Source organism: Myxocyprinus asiaticus, chromosome 27 (genome assembly GCF_019703515.2).
Source record: "Myxocyprinus asiaticus isolate MX2 ecotype Aquarium Trade chromosome 27, UBuf_Myxa_2, whole genome shotgun sequence".
NCBI lineage: Eukaryota > Metazoa > Chordata > Actinopteri > Cypriniformes > Catostomidae > Myxocyprinus > Myxocyprinus asiaticus.
Window position 1 is genome coordinate 42,606,361 of NC_059370.1, and position 22,730 is coordinate 42,629,090.

Below are 22,730 nucleotides of genomic sequence, written 5' to 3' on the forward strand. Positions count from 1 at the left end.
GGCATGATTTTTATTTTTGGGTAAACTATCCCTTTAAGGGTCCTAAAAAAGCTTCATTTTCTTAATGCAAAATATAATTTCTTATGATATTCTTTTGATTTTAGTGAGATTCGTTCAAGAACTAAAAAATGGGTTCTCATTCCACAAACAAATGCACTGTGAAACATCTGTAAAATATGCCTTTAACAACAGAGAGATTTAAGAAACCGGCGTGTATTAATATGCAGGTGTATCAAAAAAAAAAAAAAAAAAACGTCTACACTCCCTGAGTTTCTGCAAGACTTTCCATCATACACACATTCTATCTATCTATCTATCCATCCATCCATCCATCCGTCTGTCTGTCCATCTGTCTCTCATCCTGTCTTTCATGCATGTACAAGCTCACACACATCATAAAACATGGCACAAGTAAAAACCTCTGCATCTAAACTCAGTGACTCAAATGACAGTACAATAAACTGAGGGATCCAGTTCCAGGGCTTGTCATGATCAGCACTATAAATTACATGTTCAGGTAGAGAAACGATACATGAATGATTGATTTGAGGCTGCAAAACTTTACACTGCAGTCATACACTGCCAATCACTGCAGGAGAATCACAGGCAAATAAACACACACATTAAATGCACCGCAGGGTTCAACCGATGTCAGCACGTAACCGTAAAATACACTTCTGAGGTATGCACGAGTCATTGTTTTCCTATAAAGACAATCAGCTCTATTAATCTACAATTAATAACTCCTCAAACAAGCATGTTTAAGTCAACATAACCAGTCACCATTTTTGCGCAGTACTGAAGATCTTGCAATCTAGTTGAGTGAGTCTCACTAAACCTATCAAGAACATGTCCAGGTTATATTTCAGCCGATTATAGAAAGTAATAAGAAATTATATTTAGCTTAAAGCAAATTAAACCTATTTTAAGAACAGTTTTTAAAAAATAAAAAATGGCAAAGTATTCATGCATCATGGTAGTATTTGTTGTACTGTCTTTAAGTTGTGCTTCTTAAATAAAATTAAATGTATTACAGCAATTTTATTTACGGTTAAACTGTATTACATGAAAAAAAAATAATTTTAAGATTTACTCATTTCAATTTTTTATGTTGAAATAAAAATAATGTTCCATTTGTCAACATCAGTTAATGCATTAGGTATCATGAACTAACAATTAACAATATATGTTTTACAGCATTCATTATTCTTAGTTAATGTTAGTTAATAAAAACAGTTGTTCATTGTTAGTTCATGTTACTTCATAGTGCATTAACTGCTCATAACAAATACAATGTTTCATTCTATAAATGTATTAGTATATGTTAAAATTAACATTAAGATTAATAAATGCTGTAAAAGTATTGTTCACTGTTAGTTCATGTTAACTAGTTGTTAACTAATGTTAACTATTGTAAAGTGTTACCCAAATTTCCATCAAACTGAATTAACTAATATTTAATCAAATAAAATTGGTAACACTTTACAGTAAGGTTCCATTTGTTAGCTAATACATTTTTTTAAATCAAAGGATGTACTGTATAGTTAACATTAGTTAATGCACTATGAACAAACATGACCTAACAATGAACAATTGTATTTTTATTAACTAGCATCAACAAAGATTCATAAATGCTGCAAAAAATATATATGTTCATTGTTTATTCATGATACCTAATGCATTAACTATTGTTAGCAAATGGAACTTTATTGTAAAGTGTTACCGTGAAAAAAAAAAACCAATCAATATTTTACGTTTTATCAATAAAATTTTGTTAGACATTACACTATTTAATTTGATGGAATTTTGTAATGAAACTGAAATGTGTAAATAGGCAAAAATATTTTCGAGTGTAAAGTATCTAATGAACATCTAATGGGAATTACCCATTTAAAAATAATAGTTGAGTTATTCAAGAGGGAAACATCTTGGGGCTTGGGTAGCTCAGCGAGTATTGATGCTGGCTACCACCCCTGGAGTCGCGAGTTCAAATCCAGGGCGTGCTGAGTGACTCCAGCCAGGACTCCTAAGCAACCAAATTGGCCCAGTTGCTAGGGAGGGTAGTCACATGGGGTAACCTCCTCGTGGTCGCGATTAGTGGTTCTCGCTCTCAAGTGGTAAGTTGTGAGTGGATCGCGGAGAGTAGCATGAGCCTCCACATGCTGTGAGTCTCTGCAGTGTCATGCACAACGAGTCACATGATGAGATGCGTGGATTGATGGTCTCAGAAGCGGAGGCAACTGAGACTTGTCCTCCGCCACCCGGATTGAGGTGAGTAACCGCGCCACCACGAGGATTTCAAAATTGGGGAGAAAAGGGGTTAAAAAAAAAATGTTTCAAAAAAAGAGTGAAACATCTTGGCACATTACAGTAATGCCAATTTTGGGGAGAAGTGTACTTAAATGTTATTAAAATAATGTAACAACACACACACACACACACAAAACTACAACAGGCTTCATTTATTTGCTTCAAAATTAGGAAGCAAATGGTGATTTGATTTAAAGTGAAATATGACCTGAACATGTTTTTGTGACATTATGTTGCTTTACTATTAAAGTGCTGGAACCTAGTTAAACCTGAAGAACAGGGTTGATTGAGGCAGTTTGTTTAACATCGTTAACATCTCTGTCCTTTGTTTTGTTTTTAAAACCTACAGCCATCTAATGAGATGTGTACCTGAAATGTACCGGAACCGAGGTTGATTAGTTCTAAAGGACAGGTCTCCATGACAACACAGACAGCGACTGGTGTTTAAAGGGCTTCTGGGTTCAATAAGTTGACAAACGGAGCGATGGATGGACAGCACACATGCAAAAGAGAGAAATGGTGCATTCAAGTCATGTCGGAATGATCGTATTTGCGAGTTAAGCGTATATGAATTAGTGGGAAACTCTTCTTCAAGCCCTGACTTCCCAATTTGGGGGCATGTTGAGGGGCATGGTGGATACAAATAGTTTTTGGTAATAATTTAGTTTTACTTGAGGATTGTAAGTGTGCAGTTAGGTTTGTATGCATTTTTGTACTGTTAATGATAAATAACGCTAAAACTACGGAAATAAGACTCATTTAGCTGGTTTAAGGAGCGAAAAGCGTTTGCAACAAAACTACATTATATCCATCATTATATGTGGCCGCACAACACGCCTAATGCATGGCCTCACTCTTCATTTTGTTGCAATGGTTCAAAAAAGCTTTCTGCCTTTGCTAGTGAGTGAAAAAGAGGGAAAGAAATCTGAAATTGCAAAACAGATCCGTTCTTTCCGACTAAAATCACTTGAACATCATATTTACGATTTCCGCCCCCGTAAGTATTAACTTCCCAGGAGGACTTGAATGCACCAAAACTACTCTGTTCCGAAACTAAGTGAGCTGCCCCGTTGTCCTTCTAAGGGACCGTTCACACCGAAAACCTTTTTGCACCTCTCTGCGTTTTTTTAGCTAGATGGACGTTTTTGACCGCTGCGCCGTGTCTCGCTGTTTTTTTTTTTTTACATTTCGCGCAGGAGCACTGAGTTGTGTCAGGTTAAAAAGAACATCAATATGAGTTCTCTGCAGTCTTTTATAGTGCAAGAACACATTCGGTGTGAACAGCCCATGAGGCAGCATCATAGCTGTTATGAAACCTCACAAGTAACTTTGGGACTTTCAACATTGGCAGCAACTCTGTAGGAAACAAAAATAGTGCTCCAAAACACTTGACTCGACAATTGATACCAGTTTGAGTTAGCATGTGGCTAAGCTAATGACAGACTCTAATCAGCATAAAAATACATAGCACACACAAATATTGGGGAAAATTGTACGTTTTTAATGTTGCTGCCAACCTTTTAGAACAGCCTTGCGTCTGGAGAACATCTAGGTTGGCTTAAAATGCTGTCTAGGCAGTTCACAAGGTTTTGGAACAGAGCTAATGTGGAGAAAAAAATGAATGACTGCTCTTACCAAACACATAGACATGGTGTTGTACGGTTGTTATCGACCAATAAGAAAACATGAAATCATTTGAGATCAAACGTCACTATTTCACATAATAACTGGTTAATACTCATAAACATGGCCCACTTTGTGTAATACTACAATGTGGTTTTTCTTTAACACAATCACAGATTTGACATTTTTATAGTGTCTTCATAGTTTCAGTTCAAATCACACTTTGATTGTCTTCATGAGAGTCCATTCCACTCAAGTCAAAATGCACAAAGAAAAATGAAAAACGTGAAACAATTAAGTGATTCATTCTGAAAAAACACAACAAATGGGAGTCAAATGAGGGAAAAACCCCACAAATACATAGAATTAGAAAACCTATTTAAATGTAGTGATTACGGTCTGATGAGGATTCCTGCAGGTTTACAGGAAAACTGATTCCTAGCTCAATGGATCCTTTAGATGTTGTCTGGCTCAGTGGTCATGGCACAGTTTGTGTACTTCTTACTGCATAGCTGATTATCAATTTACTACATTTATCAGATATAATTAAGGATAAAGGATACGCTTTTGAAACAAATCATAAAAATGAGTCCTCGTTTAGTTTTCTACATAATTCACAGGCGATACACAGTTGCGGTAAAAAAAATCACGGCTGAGGTTATCAAAGTTCATAGCAGAAAGTGCACAAAGATAGACTTAATTTGTCTCATAAAAGTTTCCATAAAGGTGAAGTGTGTACTTTATCACAACTAGCAAATGTAATCACAAAATAATGACTTTTTCTAAACAAGTTTCCCAAACACTCCCCCCGTCTTCCATTGGACGGATGCCCCTTGGCTGAGTCAATGTTGCTATGCTGGGCTGGTCGGGATGCTCAAACAAACAGAGCAATGATTTAAAAGCGCAACAGCGTTTATGCTTTTCTGGGAAATCCACCTACAAATATCTCACAGCTGTCTCTGCATATTAAAGGAATATTCCGGGTTCAATACAGTAAAGCTCAATCGACAGCATTTGTGGCATAATGTTGATTACGACACAAATTAATTTAGACTTGTCCCTCCTTTTCTTTAAAAAAAATAAAAATAAAAAATAAAAAATGGAGGTTACAGTGAGGCACTTACAATGGAAGTCAATGGGGCCAATGTTTGGAGGGTTTAAAGGCAGAAATGTGAAGCCTATAATTTTATAAAAGCACTTACATTAATTCTTTTGTTAAAACTCGTGTATTATTTAAGATGTAAAGTTGTTGAAATTGTCATTTTTACAGTCGGTTTAGAGATTTAGGGTTTGTTGATATTGCATCGTCATGGCAACGAAGTTGTAAAATTGGCTACAAATTTACACAGAAAAGGTAAGTGATTTTATCACACTAAAATCATGTTTACACGCATATCCTTTATGTCTTGTGTCTATACTTTTGAAACAGTGAATATTTTAGTGGTAAAAAATTGGCCCCATTGACTTCCATTGTAAGTGCCTCACTGTGACTTTGATTTTTGCTTTTTTTTAAAGAAAAGGAGGAACGAGTCAAAATAATTTTTTGTGGTAATTATGCCACAAATGCTGGCTTGATTGAGCTTAACTTGTATTGAACCCGGAATATTCCTTTAGTTTGGGATAGGAGAAAGTATTTTGACATAAAAACATTACATACCTCAGCTTTAAAATCAAATTCAAAGTGTAAAGTGAAAAAGAAATTCTTATTTTGGAAACATCTAAATCATACAAGTCTGATTTGTATAATCTAGCACAAAATAAATGGAAATAAAGATTTATTAAGTGTAATTTTAATAAATCTTTAAAACAGCACTTTTATTGTGCTGGAAATGCACGCTTCTCTTTTGCAACAAATTAATACAAAGTATTCGTGTCATTTTAAAAGGTGATAAAGTATTCACTTTCCTGGTTTTACTGGGGGCCGCGTTCCGGCACCACCTGGGGTCTGCGTTCAGCTGTCTTTTTCCGCTCAGCTCCCTGTGAGGAACACCAGCTGGAGTTGGTGGTGATTTCAACGCAAACCAGCCTGTGAAAGTTCTTTAATCATTCAGGAGCCGGCGAAAATGACAGGGTTTATAGTCTTTGATAGAAGAAGGTCTTTTTTCCAGAAGAGAAGACAAGGGGGAGAAAGCCTCGAGACCACGTATTTGAATAGAGCCAAACAAATCAAACATCATACACCATCTCTCTCTCTCTCTCTCTCTCTCACACACACACACACACACACACACACACACACACACACACACCAAGAGCAGTGCTGGTGAGATTAATCCCTGCAGAAAAAAGAGAAAGCGAAATAACAGCTGTCACACACACACAGTTGATTTGCCATGTAGTTCATATGATCCATCAAGTATTACGCTTGAGTAACCCCTCATCTTTAGCAGCTGACAGAAACAGCACTTTAAAATTAGTGTTTGTGTCTTTTATTGTACTTTATAAAACTCATCCAGTTCTGAATGGTGATTGGTCAATAAAGTGTTCAATTCGAGCTAAAATACACAATATAGTAACAGTAATGATACGAAACACCTCTTAACACCATTTTCTTAATCAGTATTTTTGTCTTGTTGTCCAGAAATATCTAAACAGCTAGATACATTTATTTGAGAAATAAAATGACACTCGTTAACTTTTTGCGCATGTCATCTTGGACTTACAGTGACACCTAGTGGTGTGGATGCAGCATCATTAAAAATCAACAGTTTTCCATTATAGATGCCATTGTAGAAATTCACTCTTCACAATCAGCCATGATTCATTTAATCCAAGAGTGAAAGTGTCCAATAACCAGACGGTTACTGAGATTAAGCGAGTAGTATTCAGCTGGTCATGTGATTTTAAAATGGCAGCCCCCATGAGGGCGCCCCTGCCCCATGTAGAATAAAACAGCTTTTATAAGCTTACTGATATGACTAGAGTCCTCATCTCATGTGAGCGCTCATGATTTTATACATGTGTTTCAAAATTACAATAAATTTCTTTAGGAGTAAAACTTTTTTAAAGGGGAAAAAATTGCTGAGTGCACCTTTAAGAAACATTTAGTTAAATTTAGTGAGGTTTACACTTAAAACAAAGAAAAACTGTTTGCCAATGTTGTGAGAAAAGGAAATGTAATTAAAACAAATTTATTTTTCTTACCCCGACAGGCAAATAGTGTTTCCTTATTTTAAACATAAACCCACAAAATTTGGCAAAATTCTCTAAATATTTTATAAATGTCATTCTGCTTTTCAAGTCAATATACACTATCTTGCCAAAAGTATTCGCTCACCTGCTTTCAGACGCATATGAACTTAAGTGACATCCCATTCTTAATCCATAGGGTTTAATATGATGTCGGCCCACCCTTTGCAGCTATAACAGCTTCAACTCTTCTGGGAAGGCTTTCCACAAGGTTTAGGAGTGTGTTTATGGGAATTTTTGACCATTCTTCCAGAAGCGCATTTGTGAGGTCAGACACTGATGTTGGACGAGAAGGCCTGGCTCGCAGTCTTCGCTCTAATTCATCCCAAAGGTGCTCTATCGGATTGAGGTCAGGACTCTGTGCAGGCCAGTCAAGTTCTTCCACACCAAACTCGCTCATCCATGTCTTTATGGACCTTGCTTTGTGCACTGGTGCGCAGTCATGTTGGAACAGGAAGGGGCCATCCCCAAACTGTTCCCACAAAGTTGGGAGCATGGAATTGTCCAAAATCTCTTGGTATGCTGAAGCATTCAGAGTTCCTTTCACTGGAACTAAGGGGCCAAGCCCAGCTCCTGAAAAACAACCCCACACCATAATCCCCCTCCACCAAACTTCACAGTTGGCACAATGCAGTCAGACAAGTACCGTTCTCCTGGCAACCGCCAAACCCAGACTCGTCCATCAGATTGCCAGATGGAGAAGCGTGATTCGTCACTCCAGAGAACGCGTCTCCACTGCTCTAGAGTCCAGTGGCGGCGTGCTTTACACCACAGCATCCGACGCTTTGCATTGCACTTGGTGATGTATGGCTTGGATGCAGCTGCTTGGCCATGGAAACCCATTCCATGAAGCTCTCTATGCACTGTTCGTGAGATAATCTGAAGGCCACATGAACTTTGGAAGTCTGTAGCGACTGACTCTGCAGAAAGTTGGCGACCTCTGCGCACTATGCGCCTCAGCATCCGCTGACCCCGCTCTGTCATTTTACATGGCCTACCACTTCGTGGCTGAGTTGCTGTCATTCCCAATCGCTTCCACTTTGTTATAATACCACTGACAGTTGACTGTGGAATATTTAGTAGCGAGGAAATTTCACGACTGGACTTTTTGCACAGGTGGCATCCTATCACAGTACCACGCTGGAATTCACTGAGCTCCTGAGAGCGGCCCATTCTTTCACAAATGTTTGTAGAAGCAGTCTGCATGCCTAGGTGCTTCATTTTATACACCTGTGGCCATGGAAGTGATTGGAACACCTGAATTCAATTATTTGGATGGGTGAGTGAATACTTTTGGCAATATAGTGTATATATATTTTTTTAAAGAATATTGGTAACACTTTACAATAAGGTTTTATTAATTAACAAATGTATTGAGTATCATGAACTAACAATGAACAGTATTTTTATTTTTTACAGCAATTGTAAATATTATTTAATGTTATAAATACAATTGTTTATTGTTAGTTCATGTTACTTCATAATGCATTAACTAATGTTAACGTACATTTTTTTATTTTAAAAATGTATTAGTATATGTTGAAATTAACATTAACCAAAATTAATAAAAGCTGCAAAAGTATTGTTAATTCTTATTACATGTTAACTAATGTTGTTAATTAATGTTAATTAATGGAACCTTATTGTAAAGGTTTAGCGGAATATTCCACCTTTCATTACAATACAACTGCAGTACAGTTGTATTTGTGGCATAATGTTGATTACCACAAAAATTAATTTAGACTTGTCCCTCTTGTATTATTCTTTTTTTTTTTTTTTTTATTTTCTCCCCAGTTTGGAATGCCCAATTCCCAGTGCGCTCTAAGTCCTCGTGGTGGCGTAGTGATTTGCCTCAATCCGGGTGGCGGAGGACGAATCTCAGTTGCCTCTGCGTCTGAGACCATCAATCCGCGAATCTGATCACATGGCTTGTTGAGCGCGTTACCGCAGAGACGTAGCGCGTGTGGAGGCTTCACGCTATTCTCCGCGACATCCACGCACAACTCACCACGTGCCCCACCGAGAGCAAGAACCACATTATGGCGACCACGAGGAGGTTACCCCATGTGACTCTACCCTCCCTAGCAACTGGGCCAATTTGGTTGCTTAGGAGACCTGGCTGGGGTCACTCAGCACAGCCTGAATTCAAACTCGCAACTCCAGGGGTGGTAGTCAGCGTCTTAAACAACTTTACAGCTCAGTTTTAACAGACAAATTAATTAAAGTGTTTTACAAAATTATAAGCTTCACATTTTTGTCTTTAAACCTTGCTGGGACGAGCTTAACTTTTATTGAACCTAGAATATTCCTAAAATGGTTTAGACATTCATAATTGCTTAATTAAACAAAACACACTTTAGATGTACCACATGTGTGTTTACCTTTGTTTGGCAGTGGGCTTCATATGTGTGTCTCCATGTCGGTGTATCCCGGCAGCATGTCTCCATTTGAGCAGTTTGTCAACATCTTGTCCATACTCGGGTCGTTTGCCTCTTTTCGCCTTCTTTGCATGCGCCAATGCACCAGAGGTACAAAAAACATTACGATACCCCCAACCACCGGCGGGACACCAGCCAGATAAAACGCCACGTGGTAGTTGCCAAAATAGTCGTGAAGAAGTCCTGAGAAAAGAGAGACAAATGTGAGATTAAATTTTAAAAAGTTAGTTCATCCAAAAATGTTTCTCATTCCAAATGTTCCAAACCTCATGACTTTCTGAAGGAGACAGGCAATATATTCACACTGCTCTTTTCTATACCGTGAAAGGGGATGGATGCGGTCAAGTTCCAAAAATTACACACAAAAAAAAAAAAAAAAAAAAAAACACTATAAAAAAAGTCTGCATGACTTGTGCGCATGATTTGTGAGAGGAACAGACCCAAATTAAGTCGAATAATGGTGCAATGCTACACAGATGGGAATATTTTCAGCAATACATTTCGGTCAATTCATTACACAAAGCTAGCGTATGACTTAAGATGACATGGAGGTCATATGGACAACTTTTATGGTTCTTTTTTTATCAATTTAGAGCTTGACGGCATATGTCCCCATTCATTTTCATTGTCTTGAACAGTGCATCACAAACACTCTGCCTAGCATTATCTTTGTGTTTCACGAACAAGAAAAAAACATTACACGATGATCAGCAAATGATGACAGAATTTTCCTTTTTATGTGATCTATCCCTTTACGCATGGAACTAATCCAATAAAGTTTAATCTAGACTCTAAGGCCACCCTGTTCATCTTAAAATTGACTGGATTTCAAAATCATTCTCCAAGAAGAATAATCGATGAGGCTTGCAGTTTGGAACATCTCACAAGCAAAACATCTAAACGACCTATTAAGACTTTAAGACCGACTTTGGTAAGATGCACCCCTCGCTCCTATAAGGAAGACTGAAGATTGAATCTTAAATAAACATTTAGGAGTTGGATCATGGTTCCAAGTATGTGAAATAAAACCTTGTCGCAGCCAATCCAAACCTAGTCGCAATGCCCCTGCCATGAAGGCAATACTTTGAAAATATATCTTATAAATGATGCTTTGCCGTTCCCGAAACAGACCCAGAGTCCTGAAAGATAACGACAGTATTCTACAAATGGACCTTGAGGCTCCAGGAAAGGTCCATTTATCAGCGTTTGGGCCAGATGTTGTGGTATGTCTAGTTCTAACTTGAATTTGGCCATTGAGGTTGAGGAACTAGCAGAACATATGGAGCCCGTCGTTGAACGTGAGCATTTGTGTCAACAATTCATACTAAATGTGCACGCTGGGAGACAGGGGGACCTTGGAATTTACCCTCTAAAATAAATCTTGATCCTGTTCACTGGGGTATTAACTGGAAAAACACTTACACTGTGTGTGTGTGTGTGTGTGTGTGTGTGTGTGTGTGTGTGTTTGTCCTATCTGGGGGAAAAAGGCTAAGATGAGTATGCTGACTGATTAAATCACATTTTTTAGCATATTTACATAAATGTTTCCCTATTTTATTGTCTATGTGTGAGACGGAAATTCATTTACAGCACATGTACATCAAACCTTTTGGATAAATCTTACAGCAGGGTCTACCTTGCAAGCTAGCTTTTTTAAATTGAATTGAAAAAAGGTTCCAGTAAGCAAGCAAAGATCATTATTTTGTCGCAACTGGCAATTATAGGGCTTAGCACGGCAGTGACATCGTATAAATTATATTAAGCATGATTTAAAAAGCAAAGGACAGCAGAACTATGATTGTTTTGCCAATCAGTGCAAAGATTATATTAATATACACAATACACAGCCTCATTTCATGTTTTGCATCCTTGCTTTTAAAGCTGTTGATGTATTACATTTACATTTATGCATTTGGCAGATGCTTTTATCCAAAGTGACTTACAGTGCCCTTATTACAGGGACAATCCCCCTGGAGCAACCTGGAGTTAAGTGCCTTGCTCAAGGACACAATGGTGGTGGCTGTGGGAATTAAACCAACAACATTTTGCTTACCAGTTCAGTGCTTTAGTCCACTATGCCACCACCACTCCATGGGAAGTATTAAATGGGAAGAGCTTGGTAGAAGACTACAAGATCCAATGAAAGCTGTAGGGGCATGTTCAAAAGTGTGGTGCATTTTTGACATATATGGCAGATATGGCATTGGAAATTTAAACTGATGATGCAAGGAATCAGAGGGACAATTGGGTTTCTGTGCAATTTGGTTCAAAATGTATAAGCTGAAACTTATGTGACAATGTAAACTTTTGATGTCGCAAGAGGGTTTGAGAGAGCAACTCCATATTTGGCACAATTAATGTTTGTACCAATCCTAATCAGCGTGCCAAATATCACAAGTTTTTACCATATGTTTCTAGTTCACATAGACTACCAATTTCTGGTGTACCCTGTTTGCATGCAAAGCCTTTGCAGAAAACAGCATTTGCAGACATTGGCAGCAAATATCGCTACTCACCTGCGATTGGTGGTCCAGCTGTCATTGGTATGGCCATGAGGCCGAGGAGGTAGCCAATAGCTTGAGATGCCTGCATGGGCCCTACCAATTCAAAGGCAATGGGGGCCATGATAGTGATGAAACAGCCATCACAAAGACCCATTAACACGAAAACTACCACAAGACCTTCAAACACAGCACACTGAGGTATAAGCATGGACATCAGGCCTAGCAGTATGAATGAGGCCACCTACAAACACACAAACACAGATCTCATTAGAACATAAATGTTGTGTTTCATCCAAAGTCAGATATGGGATATTCCTACTTTATTTCTCATATACATTGGAATTATTCCTACTTGATTTCCAACCATACACTCAGAAGTTTTCATACAAAGCAAGAAATTGGCAACACTCATGCTATTTTTCAGGTATTCGAATGTCAAAAAGAAGTCTCCTAGGAACCAAACTGCAGAGGATAAACAATGCAATGCTATGCAGGCATTTGCTCTGCAGGTATATAAAGAGAGTATCATTTACTGTGTTGCTTGTACACCTGTCTCTGGAAATGTTTGCTAAACAGGTTTTTCGTAATTTAATGTAGGAACTTTGGCTCATTAATACATTTAATTTGCTTAAAGATTTATGTTCATCATTAACTGGTTACATCTACTTGGATTCCAACATGTTTGTATGACGACCTACACCAGCACCTTGGCAAAATCAGTTCTAGATTTCTGCACGGGATGGAGGTCAGAAGCACAACTTCAACTGGCATTCTATTGCACTTTAGTAGGAAGCTGAATCAGAGAATTAAGTTTATTTTTCTTACCTCATTGGCAAAACATTTTTTCTTGTTTTACGCATGAATTTAGTGAGGTTTATGCATAAAACAAGAAAACAATTTGCCAATGTGAAAAAAAAACTTAATTCAAGACATTATCATACACAATTTGCTTCTCAAGTAAATATATCTTGTTTTAGGGATGTTTAGATATTTTTCCCGAAAAACAAGACAAAAATACTGAGTAAGAAAATGATTTTTTGCGGAGGGTGTGCCACTGTAAAAATTTCATGGCACCATTTATGGCGACACCATTTATGGTTTCATAATTGTGGAATTGTGATTCTATTGTATTGAAACAGACTTAAAGAAACAAAGTTCCTGCTGGATTTCCATACCTGCATGTAGATTTTCTGCACTCCTGGTATGAGGTCTCCAACCTTCCCAAACAGCAGTCGACCGACCCCAGACGACGCTCCTATACACACGAGCAGAACCCACTCCCTCTGAGTGTCTCCAAACTGCTCCTTCACAAAATTCATCTGCCACAGGAACAGAAAATTCATCAGGTGATTCAGATATACATACACATGTGACCTCAAAGACACCTGAAAAGGGTTTTGATAAGGAGTGTGATTCCTGTGGGTTGATACACATTGCTGGACTCAACAGTCAGCTTTGTACAACCATCTCCGGCCCCTTCGTTTCCATAAAAGCTCTTTTTCTTCTCCCTTATCAATGATTGCATTAATACCACTCAGTGGTGGGAACACAGGAAAAGCCGCTATAAGTTAAATCTTTCCACTCATGCAACGCCCTTCTTTCAAAGGCGAGAAGAACGTAGTTAAAAATAAAAAAGGACATTAAAACCTCTTTAGAAGTGTTTCCTGACCTTGAAGATCACAAGTGTGAGGACTGAAGGTCTTTTGAGAATGGCTTGAATGTGAAAGGCCTCAGGGGCACATCAAAAGCCTTGAGATTTCACATCTAGGGTTAATGTGAAGGCAGGGCTTTCCTATTCCAACAAGTTCAGGGACCGACCTTCAAGCTCCAAACACACACACACACACACACACATACATACAACAAAAGCCGGGACAATGTGTTTACTTCTAGTCCAAAGCCTGAAAAAACATGACTGTGGGTGGAAGAGAAAGATTGGCGCGAGGGGGAAAGGTCTCTCTCATCGGGTTTGAATCAACACCCCCAAAATACACACACACAACCTCTAAGGGACATCCGCAACACAAACACACATTCACTAACTCACACCTAATCAAATAAACACCTGCTTCAAACACATACAAGCATTTCGCCATACATCAACAACACACTGCCCCAACAAATGCAGATAAACACACACACACACACACTTCTAGTATACTTACATGACATCTAACAAAAGTGGTGTTAATTTGCAGAGTTTTGGGCAAAGTCTGGTCTGTTTTGATGGTTTTAGAGGGGTTTGGGATGCTTGTCGGCTGGTCGATTTTGATGGTTTTAATGGGGTTTGTCATACTTGTCGGCTGGTCTGTTTCAATGGTTTCAGAGGGGTTTGATGAACTTGTAAGCTAGTCTGTTTTGATTGTTTTAAAAAAGTTTGGGACGCTTGTCAGCTGGTCTGTTTTGATGGTTTCAGAGGGGTTTGGGCCAAATGTCGGCTGGTCTGTTTTGATGGTTTTAGAGGGGTTTGGGCCAAATGTCGGCTGGTCTGTTTTGATGGTTTCGGAGGAGTCTGGTGAACTTGTAGGCTGGTCTGTTTTGATGGTTTTAAAGGAATTTGGGACATATGTCGGCTTGTCTGTTTTTATGGTTTTAGAGTTTGGGACACTTGTTGGTTGGTCTGTTTTGATGGTTTTAGAAGGGTTTGGGACATTTGTTGGCTGGTCTGTTTTGATGGTTTCAGAGGGGTTTGGGACAATTGTCGGCTGGTCTGTTTTGATGGTTTTAGAAGGGTTTGGGACACTTGTTGGCTGGTCTGTTTTGATGGTTTCAGAGGGGTTTGGTGAACTTGTAGGCTGGTCAGTTTTGATGATTTTAAAGGAGTTTGGGACGTTTGTCAGCTGGTCTGTTTTGATGGTTTTAGAGGAGTTTGGGACGCTTGTCGGCTGGTCTGTTTTGATGGTTTTAGAGGAGTTTGGGACGCTTGTCGGCTGGTCTGTTTTGATGGTTTTAGAGGAGTTTGGGATGCTTGTCGGCTGGTCTGTTTTGATGGTTTCAGACGGATTTGGGACACTTGTCAGCTGGTCTGTTTTGATGGTCTCAGAGGGGTTTGGGACACTTGTCGGCTGGTCTGTTTTGATGGTTTTGGAGGGGTTTGGTAAACTTGTAGGCTGGTCCGTTTTGATGGTTTTAGAGTGGTTTGGTGTACTTGTAGGCTGGTCTGTTTTTTTGGTTTTAGAGGGGTTTGGGACGCTTGTCGGCTGGTCTGTTTTGATGGTTTTCATGGGATCTGTCATGATTGTCGGCTGGTCTTTTTTGGTGGTTTTAGAGGGGTTTGGGATGCTTGTCAGCTGGTCTGTTTTGATGGATTTAGAGGGGTTTGGGACACTTGTCGGCTGGTCTGTTTTGATGGATTTTGAGGGGTTTGGGACACTTGTCGGCTGGTCTGTTTTTATAGTTTTAGAGGGGTTTTGGGCACATTTCGGCTGGTCTGTTCTGATGGTTTCAGAGGGGTTTGGTGCACTTTTTGTCTGGTCTGTTTTTATGGTTTTAGAAGAGTTTGGGGTGCTTGTCGGCTGGTCTGTTCTGATGGTTTCAGAGGGGTTTGGTGAACTTGTAGGATGGTCTGATTTGATGGTTTTAGAGGGGTTTGGGACACTTTTCAGCTGGTCTGTTCTGATAGTTTGAGAGGAATTTGGTGAACTTGTATTATGGTATGTTTTGATGGTTTCAGAGGGGTTTGGTGAACTTGTAGGATGGTCTGATTTGATGGTTTTAGAGGGGTTTGGGACACTTTTCAGCTGGTCTGTTCTGATAGTTTGAGAGGGATTTGGTGAACTTGTATTATGGTATGTTTTGATGGTTTTAGAGGGGTTTGGGACACTTGTCAGCTGGTCTGCTTTAATGGTTTAAGAGGGGTTTTGGGCACTTTCCGGCTGGTCTGTTCTGATAGTTTCAGAGGGGTTTGGTGAACTTGTAAGCTGGTCTGTTTTGATGGTTTTAGAGGGGTTTGGTGCACTTGTAGGATGGTCTGTTTTGATGGTTTAAGAGGGGTTTGGAGTGCTTGTCAGCTAGTCTGTTTTGATGGTTTTAGAGGGGGTTGGGATGCTTGTCGGCTAATCTGTTTCGATGGTTTTAGAGGGGTTTGGTGAACTGGTAGGCTGGTCTGTTCTGATGGTTTTAGAGGGGTTTGGGATGCTTGTTGGCTAGTCTGTTTTGATTGTTTTAAGGGGGTTTGGTGAACTTGTAGGCTGGTCTATTTTGATGGTTTTAGAGGGGTTTGGGATGCTTGTTGGCTAGTCTGTTTTGATTGTTTTAAGGGGGTTTGGTGAACTTGTAGGCTGGTCTATTTTGATGGTTTTAGAGGGGTTTGGGACGCTTGTCGGCTGGTCGGTTTTTATGGTTTCAGAGGGGTTTAGTGAACTTCTGGGCTGGTCTGTTTAGATCGTTTCAGATGGGTTTGATGTACTGGTAGGCTGATCTTTTTGATGGTTTGTTGGTCTTAGTTGACCTTTCAGCCTGCTCAGGTTCGTAATTTGTCATCTGATTTTAGAGATTTTCTGGGAACTTATCATCTGGTCATGCTAAAAGACCAACTTAAACCAGAAAAGACCAACTTAAACCAGCTAAAACCAGCTTAGGCTGGTTTCACCAGGGTTACAGTGACGGTAGTTCCAAATACTGTTATTCTGAGTAGTAACAGACTATTATATTGGCCAGGCCAATTTATCGGTTGATATTTGGACATTTTGAAATTATTGGCAAAAGAAGTGTTACCTCCCTTTTGTTAATAACAACATCTACCAACAGCTTTGTCAATGGATAGTGAAATTGTTTTTGTGATTTTTTACTAAATATTGTGTAAATTAAATGTTTCATTTCAGCAATTTTGCATGCAGCTCCTTTGCAGTCATAAAATTGTATTATTTATAGCCTATACTGTATCTGCATTTACACTGCTTATTGGCCACCATGCTCTCTAGATATCAGTATCGGCGTCAGCCATTGAAAACCCATAACGGCCAACCACTGTTGTTAAAGTTAATCATTTTTATTAAAGTTTTTGTGCTAAAAAAAGACACACAATGGAACCATCTCTGACAAGAAGCTTTTCTCACGAATGAACAGCGAAACAATCTCTTATATTTAATCACAATTCTTGTTTATCACTAACTGTGACCCAAACACCCTGTCTACATCGGACGCGAGCGGTGTGCCACGTAGCGTCAAAAACAATAGAACCCATTAATAATCAATGATGCTATCTACACTGGAAGCGTCCGTTGCGGCGTATCCGTTGCGGCGCATCTGTTGCGCCAACAATAAACAGGTGTCGTGTTCCATTTTGCATTGCAACGGACGCGCCCAGTGTACACAGGGTGAAACTGCTTATATGGTCTTGGTTCAGAGGCTGTAAACTGAGCTAAATACTGTCTTGTAAAGATCCTCTCTACTGCATGAACGCATTTAAGATGGGTAGCCATGTAAAGGTATGTTCAACTCTTTGACACCAGACCATAAGCGAGAAGGAAAGGTGAAACAAGGACAAAAATCCCTTGAGTCTGACCAGAGATGACACAAGCTGAGTTAATAATTCATCATCAACATGTGTGTGCTCATCACATGGGGTTTCTGTCATGCAGAGAGTAGTAAATATTTCAGCTCAAGGAACCTTAAAGAGGCCCTATTATGCTTTTTGGGATTTTACCTTTCCTTTAGTGTGTAATATAGCTGTTTATGCATGTAAAAGGTCTGCAAAGTTACAAAGCACAAAGTCAGCGCCAAAGGGAGTTACTCTGTCCCACAGAAAACACTACTCCTGAACTGCCTGAAATGCCTGGTTTGCAGTCCAGCCATTATTTTCAGGACTTAGCTATGTCACTATGCATTATTTGCGTAATGCCCACCTAAGGGCTACTTTAAGCTGAAACTCGGTTATTGTAAGGGGCGTTACATTTCCGACACACGCTCTAAGCAGTTGACCAATCGCAACAGACTGGGCCAGCTGACCAATCAGAGCAGACTGGGCTTTTCGGAAAGGAGGGCTTTAAAGAGACAGGAGCTAAAACAGTGTGTTTCAGACAGAGGGTGAAAAGAGGTGCTGCAGCAATGTACAGTAAGAGAAACATTATGTGTTTTTTGAATATTAAAGCATGTAAACCTATTCTAGTAGACTCCCAAAATAAAATTATGAACCTGTAAATGAGCATAGTATGGGCTCTTTAAAACATTCTTTATGCATGTGCTGAGCCATTCTCTCATATAGCCTGTCTTCTGACCTTTAGATGCACGCCTACGTACATTTTGCATAACATGTTTAACTCACTGTAAATCAGAGTTGTTTTGTTGTTCTTTCTTTAGCCAACAGAATTGCTGTGACATCAGAGGGCGACCCGATTTTCAGGGGGGACTCAGTTTCTCACAACACGGGCTCAAAAAGGTCTTGCTCAAATAAAGGCTATCAAAAACACCTTGGTGTTGATTTCTTTGTTTTTAAATCAGGCTTCTTTGTTCAGAGTGAAATGGGTCACATCTGTATGCAGTCTTTTTTGTATGTGTGTTCAGTTGGTTCACCCAGAAAAAAAAGTTCTGTGGTAAAGGAGCTTGACTAAAATGGTTTCAGCAGATTATCACATTGCCTGTTGCATAGTTTTCAGTGCTAAGAGGCTGCAGGGGGCAAAGTGGTAGATGACATGTCACACAAAACTATTCCATAGAATAACTGATGATGGCAAGGTGTTTTTGATTGTCTTTATTTGAGCAAGACCTTTTTGATGGGGTTGTAAACTGTCACTGACATCTCCTTTTGAAGTCTGCACAAATATAGTCTGAATGGCCTGCAGTCTGGTACAAATGGTTACATTATTAGACATATTAACCTAATGCATGCCAACATGACAAACTGTGTCATCAAATGTTAAAAATGACAGTAGTAAACTGTTTGACAATGGATCATTTTGGCTACTTGTTTTTCTGATCTTAAATGTCACCACTGAGACCCAAGCCTACTGAGCATGTTTGCACTAATAAACAAACTCAGTATGGCTTTATGAATGTTGGCAGTTTGTTCATTCAATTACTGATTGGTTTAATTATGTTGCATAATATTTGCCATTCATATTTCATACAATATTCGGACAAGACCATAATATTGTGAATGTGAGGCACAAGTTAACACGGACACATCGCTGGATAATGTGCACACTGAACACACATTCATTTGATAATTGATAATGCGCTATAGTGTTGTGCTGATCAGATGTTATTGATGACCGAGTTTGAATCTCCTTCCTCAGAGAGTTTTTTATTTTTATTTTAATCTTACGTACTTCTGACGTTTGATCTAATAATACCACTTGGTTTAATCTGTACAATGAGGCCAGCAACATTTAGTATGTTTACATTGAATGGAGAGCAAAATATTGAGTCAGGAACATGATTTTCGGAATCAACGAATCTGCTGCCGGTTGTTCACATCTGGTGTAAAAACAGAAGAAGGTAACCAGTTAACATGAAACCCAGCTGAACCGTAACACCGGCAAAATATATCAAAAACACATCATTAGCTTTTTTACTGTAAAAAAATTATATATCAAATACATTAATAAATATACTATGTTTGATATATTTTTATGTTTTTGATATATAATTTTTTTACAATAAAAGAAGCAAATTATGTGTTTTCGTGTCTTGCCTTCGCGCCAGAAAAAAATTGTGCGCTGTGTTTGGTTACTACCCACACAAGAACCAATGCCGTTTTAGCGTCAGTGTGCCATTTTTGAATCTGGATGCCAGCAAGATGCCGGTTTATGTGGAGGTGAATATAATTAGTGAATTACAACTTAAATATTAGTCTGCTCCACACACAAAACTATCGAATGACTTCAGAAGACTTGGAATATATCATACAAGTCATTTGGACAAAGTTTTTATCATGCTTTTATGGTGTTTTTTGAAGTTTGACAGACATTGTCACTATTGACTGCTGTTACTGTATATAGCAAGAGCTATGTAAAGGTTCTTAAAAAAAACTTCCCTTTTGTGTTCCACTGAAAGATTAACAGCATACAGGGACCACATGAGGTTGAGTAAATACTGAGTAAACAGATGCTGGGTGAACTAATCCTTTAACACACAATCTCAACTCACAACTCACCAGGTGTACGTACGGCACAAAATATCCCAGCACCGCCGTGGCGACGCCGAAAGCCCACACCCGATAGGTCAACACGCTGAACACACGTACATTAAAGTACTTCCTCACTTTCACCAGGCACCTCTGCCACTTGCTCGCTGACTCCAAGCCAGACGGGGGACCTCCCTCCATACCCATGCCTGGCATCGGACACATTCCACTGGGCATTAGCGGGCGGAAGGTGAGGGCTAGCAGCGACTGGACCAGCATGAAGATACTGAGGACCTGGAATGTTCTAGCGAGGCCCAGAGGTCCCACCACTTTCTTAAGCAGCACAGGAAGCCCCATAGAGAAGAGGCTGCTGCCCGCCGTCACCACGCCGTTGGCGAGCCCCAGTCTTTGCCGGAAATAATGCCCCAGGATCACCAGAGAAGGCTGAAATGCAAACGACGAGCCACAGCCGAACAGTATTCCATATGTGAAGTATCGAAGACCCAGTGTGCTAAGGAAAGAGAGAAAGAGAGATACAGGTAATGAATGTGTGTTTTTGTTATAGAGAGAAAAAATTATGGAAAGATGCAATAGAACAAATTGTATTATTGTATTAACATTTATTCTATATAACTACATGTATATACAGTATACATGCAGTATATATATATATATATATATATATATATATACACACACACACAGTATTTATATATACTGTATATTTTGTATATTACATAAAAGAAAAAACTGAAAAAAGCAAATGATAGGTTTTGATAGCATCTATTTATATTTATTCCATTTTTTATATATACTGTATACATATTTAAAAAAAAAAAAAAAAAAAATACATTTTTTGATACATTTTGATTTGTGGTGATATATTTTGATTTGTATTTATTTATATTAAATCCCAAAAAATATTTGATACAGACAGACAGACAGATCTGTATATATATATATATATATATTTAAATATTTATTAATTATTTGATACTTTTTTTTTTTTTTTACAGAAAACAGCAAGTGATAATTTTTCAATATATATTGATGTCTTTATTTGTATTTATATTTATTCCAATATATATAAATTGAAGAAGCAGTTTCCATGGCACTCTTCAGTTCTAAGGGATAATTCACCCAAAACTGAGAAGTCTCTCATCATTTACTCACCCTCATGCCATCCCAGATGTGTATGACTTTCTTTCATCTGCTGAACACAAATGAAGATTTTTAGAATAATTTCTCAGTTTTTTTGGTCCATACAATGCAAGTGAACAGGTGCCAACATTTTTAAGCTCCAAAAATCATGTAAATCAGCATAAAAGTAATCCATAAGACTCAAGTGGTTAAATCAATGTCTTCAGAAGTGATATGATAGGTTTGGGTGAGAAACAGATCACTTTCATATTCTTCTTCTTATGTTTTTGGTTATTCACGTTCTTCAGGCATACTGCCCCCTATTGGGTAGGGAGAATAAATAAATAAATAAATAAATAGTGTGTGTTTCTCACTCACACCTATCATATCACTTCTGAAAATATGGATTAAAACATTGGAGTCATATGGATTACTTTTATGCTGCCTTTATGTGATTTTTGGAGCGTCAAAATTTTGGCACCCATTCACTTGCATTGTATGGGCCTGCAGAGCTGAAATATTCTTCTAAAAATCATAATTTGTGTTCTGCAGAAGAAAGAAAGTCATACACATCTGGGATGGCATGAGGGTGAGTAAATGATGAGTGCATTTTAATTTTGGGGTCAACTATCCCTTTAAGTTGGCCATTTCATATTAGAAACAATTTAAAAACTGTCAGCAGTAAAAAAAGGAGAAATGTGTATTGCAAACCCATATGTATCTGCACAACTGCCTTCTTCAGGGTACATTGGAACCTACTTCTTGATGATTTGAAAAATGTTCCCCACCAAAGAGCACCTTCCATGTACCTTTTTGAATTTTTGAGCAGACTGGAGTCTCTCTTTTGTCAAATATAAATTGAATTTTTGTTTTCAATCATCTAAATCTGACTAACTTGTTACTGTTTTTAAAACACAGATAAAAGGTTTTCTAGTCTTGATTTTAGAGGGGATTTGAAATGTTTTCCTTATTAAGAACAGCCATATGACCTGTGAGAACTAATGCTGACACCTCTAGCCAGCGTTGATGAGTGTGTGTGAGTGTACAGTGTATAACACACTCCTATTAGGAGACCTTATTTAGTTAATAAAAAGACCTTGTGTAAAGATGTTGGATTGTGATTCTCTGCGAGATGGAACTGAAAACCCTGAACGCTGCAGGAGACATTCAGTGTTCAAAGCCTGCGGAAGGAAGGGAAAGAGTGTGTGTGTGTGTGTGTATGCACTTGTTAGCATTTGTTTTTGAGTGTTCTCCAACCTTTTCTTACAACAGAGAGAGCTTTTTCAGCTTGGAACAAAACCAGCACTTTGTCCAACTGCACATGGATGAGAGAGAAAGAGCAGGGGCACTGTGTGGGGCATTTGGAGAAAACGGACAATAAAGAAGAAGAGAATGAAGTAAAGTACGGGAACAGAAAGAATGCAATGATTTCAAAAATGTTCTGCCATGCAGGAGTGTGTC

At 38.6% G+C, this 22,730-nt stretch overlaps 1 protein-coding gene across 1 annotated transcript in view; it reads right to left on the bottom strand.

Annotated features, from left to right (window-relative positions):
• Positions 1-216: 216 nt before the first annotated feature.
• Positions 217-22,730, bottom strand: part of LOC127417633 (monocarboxylate transporter 8-like) — a 55,502-nt gene continuing 32,988 nt past the window's right edge. The window contains exons 3-7 of the mRNA XM_051657684.1: positions 20,160-20,640; positions 13,240-13,383; positions 12,077-12,305; positions 9,504-9,743; positions 217-6,209 (exon numbers count right to left, since the gene is read on the bottom strand). Of these exons, the coding sequence (XP_051513644.1) occupies positions 9,523-9,743; positions 12,077-12,305; positions 13,240-13,383; positions 20,160-20,640 (1,075 nt within the window). The 3' untranslated portion in view covers positions 217-6,209; positions 9,504-9,522. The remainder of the gene's footprint in view (positions 6,210-9,503; positions 9,744-12,076; positions 12,306-13,239; positions 13,384-20,159; positions 20,641-22,730) is intronic.